The sequence below is a fragment of the Danio rerio genome, chromosome 6, assembly GCF_052040795.2.
Source record: "Danio rerio strain M-AB ecotype USA chromosome 6, GRCz13ab, whole genome shotgun sequence".
NCBI lineage: Eukaryota > Metazoa > Chordata > Actinopteri > Cypriniformes > Danionidae > Danio > Danio rerio.
This window is the reverse complement of record NC_141026.1, coordinates 43,117,501-43,122,983: the sequence shown is the minus strand read 5'-3', so window position 1 is coordinate 43,122,983 and position 5,483 is coordinate 43,117,501. Positions and strand designations below refer to the sequence as shown.

The window sequence follows — 5,483 nt, the reverse complement described above, 5'->3', positions numbered from 1 at the left end:
TTAAACAAATTGCAGCATAAAAATCATGACATTAGCCATTTTTTCTAAATGTTCAAAGGAAGAACAGAGGATGCGGAGCATTTTGTTGAAATGAAATATGTATATAAAAAAGGCAAAGAAGGTTGCAACAAACTATTAATTTCTTCCTCTGGCATCTGAAGTGTTTTTTCCCCATTCAGACAAACTAAAACCTTGAAAATAAACAAGTCAGAAATGCAATTATGTGAATGATTTTTTTATTTAGCTTTTTATATTTATTAACTATTTGTGCTTCTTAAATTAATAGCACATTACTTAATTGCGAACCCCTGCCACCCTAAAACAAATGTGATTCAGAGCAGTGCTTCTCATACAGTGACTAAGAAGACTGGCTAGAGGAGGATGGGAGGGTTTTTCTCTTTAAAAAAAAAAAAAGAAAAAGAAAAAGGAAAAAAAAAAAAAAGGAAACAAAGGCACAACTAGCATTTGCTTCTTGGGTTGGAAGAGTGTCCCCTCTTTGAGAACATTCTGGCTTCAATATTCCAGCAAAAGTTTCAAGGGCCTGTATCTCTGGATCCGGGATGCATTAAACTGCTACAAATGGGAACATCTCCTTTCCAACAAACTAGCAGTGCCGCCCATTCATAATCAACTTTACATGGAAAACATTGTGCAGACATTGTGTGACTGGACAAAGAGCGAGCACGTTTTCTGTTCCCCAACAGCAGGAGAACCTTCCCCACAAGCACAGAAGGAAAACCAAAAAGAAAAAAAGTCACTTCTTTGTACAAGATGGAAAAAGAAAATCAATTCCCATAATCTGTACAATTCAGGCCTATACATTAATTTACTTTACTGCAAAATCTGAAATCTCCAGAAGAACAAAACATCCTACATCGTGACAGCGGCAGGAAAAATAAAACATTTTCCTTCTCAACTTCAGGCCTTCTTAAAGAATAAACAAAACAGAACTGCAAGGGATTCCGACAGAGCACAGGAAAAGAAAAATAATATAGACGGGGCTCTGACATCTGTACACAATGGTAGAAATCAAAAAGTTCACATATCTCCAACTAGAGGATCATGGGGAAGGGAAGGTTTGTGTTGCTTCACTCCTGCTGATTGGTCAGAGGATTGTCATCACTGGCGGAACTCGAGCTCGTCAACACTGATCACTTTAGTGGAAGGCATGGAAGGGAGAGGCTGCTGCAGCATGTCTGAACCAAACCACTTGGCCAGGCCCAGAGGGGGACTTGCACCTCTCCGCTGGTTTGTCCGATGGGGACCGTGGCTCTGGGACTGGGGGCCTCCTGAGGGAGCCACATGAAGATCTGAAGAGAAAATAGGCGTTAAAACCCAGACACACAAATGAAATGTGCAAAGATACTCTCTTCAGCTTCAACAATAGTAAACATTGAACTGTTTAAACTGCTTTTGCCACAGCCATATCACCCTGCAGCCCAAGACCAGTTACTCACTGAAGACAAGCAGGGCTGAACCTGGTCAGTATCTGGATGGGAGACCACATGGGAAAACTAGGTTGCTGTTGAAGTTGTTTTAGAGAGGCCAGCATGGGGCGCTCAACCTGTCGTCCGTGTAAGTCCTAATGCCCCAGTAAAGTGAAGGGGTCACTATATTGGCAGTGGGTGCCGTCTTTCGGATGAGACGTTAAACAAAGGTCCTGACTTCTGTGGTCATTAAAAAAAATCCCATGGCACTTCTCGTAATGAGTAAGGGTGTAACCTCAGTGTTCTGGCCAAAGTCCCTCAATCGGCCCTTACGATAATGGCCTCTCAATCATCCCCATCCACCAAATTGGCTCCATCACTGTCTCTACTCTCCCAATAGCTGGTGTGTGGTGAGTGCACCAGCCCCGTTGTCCTGTGGCTGCAGTAGCATCATCCAAGTGAATGCTGCACACTAGTGGTGGTGTGGAGAGAGACTTTAAATACTGTGTTTTTGCACATGCTACATTTTACGGAAACTTATTAACATTGTTCAAAGTGCATGTTTGTGCAGATGTGGACCCACTGGACAATCCTGGACATTTAGGCACACTTTATTAGGTACACCTTACTAGTACCAGGTTGGATGCACTTTTGCCTTCTGAACTGCCTTAATTTTTCGTGGCGTGGATTAAACAAGGTTCTGGAAATATTCCCTATAGATTTTGGTCCATATTGACATGATAGCATCACGCAGTTATTGCAGATTTGTCAGCTGCACATAGATGATACGAATCTCCTGTTCCACCACATCCTTAAAGGGCCATGACACCCCCCCACTTTCGGTTAGTCTACTTCAGAATTTTTTCAAAAGAAGCATGATTAATGGGCGTGGAGCTCCACGAGCATCGGGCAGGAGTAGGCGTAGCCAGCAGGGGAGAAGGTGAGCGTGAGCGAACAACTGTTGTTGTCAGTTAGCTCACAAAATGAGACAAACCATGAGAAGACGCATGAGTTTATAGTTTACAAAGTTAAAATGCAAAGAAATGAACAGTGCCCTGCTACATTTGTTATTCGTAATTTCATATACACATAACCACAATTTATATCATTATAAAGATAAGCGTGTTCATGTAAACCCTATAAATGAGGACTTCTCCCTCAATCCCCGTATCCAGCAGACTAAGTGCAGCAGGTCTCCTAATCTGTCTATTTTAACCATTAGCCCTGCTGGTAATCTGGAGGATTTAAGCAAACACAGCAGCACAGTGATGTGTCTGAATGTGAACGAACTCCTGATAAAAGACAGCGTCCGCCATTCTCTAATTCTCGTACTGCTTTCCTGGCAAAAATACTTGCAGCACACACACAGCTTTGCTGTATGATCGGCCCTGACAAAATCGAGGGGAAAACCATGCAACAAACCCTGTGGATCATGGAAACAAACGCATATGAGCCTTTATGAACGGCTAAATACTGTGTGCCGTGGGTCCATGTCTCACAGCTCGGGCTTGACACTGGCAGGTCTGATGAATAATTAAGCAGCCGGCTCTTCTCATAGGATAAGAAAACTCCGCTATGAATAATAATGAGAAACCGACGCGGCATCATTGCACTTGCAGTACTGCGCTACGTCGCCGATTTTGATCCCGCCCCAAAAATCATTAAACCCGGAAGCTGAAATTAGCTGACAAAAGCTCAAAATTATCCAGTTTTCCCCACAATTAAAGCTGACCGATGCTAACATTTGCTTAACTGATGCTCAACACACACAAATCTGTTAATATTAAAAAAAAAAAGTTCTCCAGGGTGTCCTGAACCTTTAAGGTGCTCTGTTGGATTGGGTTCTGGTGACTGTGGAGGACATTTGAGGACAGTGAACTCATTGTCATGTTCAAGAAACCAGTCTGAGATGATTCAAGCTTTATAACATGGTGTTATCCTGCTGGAAGTTGCCATCAGAAGATGGGTATAGTGTGGTCATCAATGGATGGACATGGTCAGCAACAATACTCCGGTAGACTGTGGCAATGACACGATACTCGGTTGTTTCTAATGGGCCCAAATTGCGCCAAGAAAGTTTCCTCCACACCATTACACCACTACCAACCTGAACCGTTGATTCAAGACAGGATGGATCCATGCTTTCATGCTGTTGACACCCAATTCTGACCCCACCATCCGAATGTCACAGCAGAAATTGAGACAGACCAAGCAATATTTTTCCAATCTTCTATAGTCCAATTTTGGGGAGCCTGTGCAAATTGTAGTTTCAGTTTCCTGTTCTTAGCTGACAGAAGTGGCAACTAGTGTGGTCTTATGATGATGTAGCCCATTTGCCAAAAGGTTTGATGTGTTGTGCGTTCAGAGATGCTTTTCTGCATACCTCGGCTGTAACAAGTGCTTATTTGAGCTGATAGAAAGGCAACCACAACTCAAACTATTTTGGCCATTCTCCTCTGACAACAAGAAGATACTTGGGCCCACAGAACTGCCGCTCACTGCATATTTTCTCTTTTTTGGACCACTCTATAAACCCAAGAGATGGTCGTGCATGAAAAAAAAAAAAAAAAAAAAAAAAAAAAAAAAAAAAAAAAAAATCGCAGGAGATCAGCAATTTTTGAAATCCTCAGATCAGCCCTGTACTAATGCTCGGTTTGAACTGCAGCAGATCGTCTTGTAGATCCTCTACATGCCTAAAATGCATTGCGTTTCTGCCATGTGATTGGCTAATTAGAAATGTGCGTTCATTATTTAATATACACTAAAGGTAAAACCAATTTACAATGTAATATTTCAAATATTACAACTTGTTTTAGAATAAATGCAACCTTTAATTCGCATGGCAGTACCAAAAGTTACCACTAGATAAAATTGGTATCTCAATTATATCCATTTCCAGTCATTTTTGACCTCAAACACAAGCACAAGTCTTTTTCAGGACAAAACTTAGCTTTTGAAACACTGAAATGTGATTAAATGTTGTTAATTGATATTAAATGTTGGTAGTACATACTGGGTCTCTGCTGCTGTTGTAGCTGTTGTTGCATGACTGCTAACTGCACGTGTGTTCCTGCAGCTCTGGGGGCCATAAGCGGATGTCCAGCAGGACTAAGTGGATACAGAGGCTGTCCTAAAAGTGCTGGAGGCAAACCCTGAAGCTGAGACAGGTCCACAGCCTGAGGAAACATGCCTAAGGGAGAGAAAAAAATGATAATGATGATAATAATAATAATAATAATAATAATAATAATCCTCAATTTGCAATAGGAACACATCATGTAAAGAGCTTTGAGTTTCTAATCCTTTCAGAGACTAAAACCAACCTGTTTGTAATAATGTGGGTCCGAGCTGTTGAGCCTGGATGCCCTGAGCCAGCATCCTCTGCATCACACCGGGGTGAAGCTGGGGTGGAGGTCTGACCAAGGGGACGTGAGGAAGCAGAGGGACCGGATACATCTGGGGTCTGGGGAAAGGAGACGAAGGCCCTGGGGACAGCATGGTGGGAGTGTGGGGGCCTGTTACCGATGGTGGCCTGGGCCGCTCTGGGTCTTTGATATGGCGGTTTTGAGTGGGAACAGGGGTGGAGCAGGCTTTTACCCCACCAGTTTGAGGACCACTGGTGTCTACGTCTTCCAGGAAGGAACTGGGAGATGGAGGTCCATCTATAAAATATGTAAGAGAGTTTAGACAAGTTAAAGAAGAAAAAAAAAAAAAGGGGGGGAGAGGGAAAGACTTAAGCATGGTTTCATACCGTCCTGTGAGTTATGAGAGTTCACAGTCTCCTCTTTGCTTCCTGGTCTACTCCCAAGATCATCCCGACTTTTCTCTTTTGACTCATACATTTTTTTGATCACAGAGGTGGGAGTGAAGGATGGAGACAACTGGAGATGAAGGGGGAAAAAAAAAAAAAAAAAAAAAAAAAGTTACATTTTTCATGTTTAGTCAACAGATTACTAACAGGTTACCTAATGATTAACAGACACTGTAAAATATAAATATGGAATGACATGGGTTCAAAAGACTATTAATTACAATCTTTTAGATTCGACTTACGAC

The 5,483-nt window shown here is 42.2% G+C and overlaps 1 protein-coding gene across 7 annotated transcripts in view; it reads right to left on the bottom strand.

Annotated features, from left to right (window-relative positions):
• Window positions 1–219: 219 nt before the first annotated feature.
• Window positions 220–5,483, bottom strand: part of eif4enif1 (eukaryotic translation initiation factor 4E nuclear import factor 1) — a 29,897-nt gene continuing 24,633 nt past the window's right edge. For all 7 annotated transcript variants that reach the window (XR_015492772.1, XM_087255554.1, XM_087255555.1 and 4 more), the window contains 5 exon segments: window positions 5,481–5,483; window positions 5,179–5,308; window positions 4,751–5,089; window positions 4,441–4,617; window positions 220–1,310 (listed from right to left, as the gene is read on the bottom strand). The exon segment at window positions 5,481–5,483 is cut by the window's right edge and continues 73 nt beyond it. Coding sequence is in view for 6 of the 7 variants with exons in the window: in XM_087255554.1 (XP_087111680.1) it covers window positions 1,120–1,310; window positions 4,441–4,617; window positions 4,751–5,089; window positions 5,179–5,308; window positions 5,481–5,483 (840 nt within the window). In the remaining variant the exon portion in view is untranslated.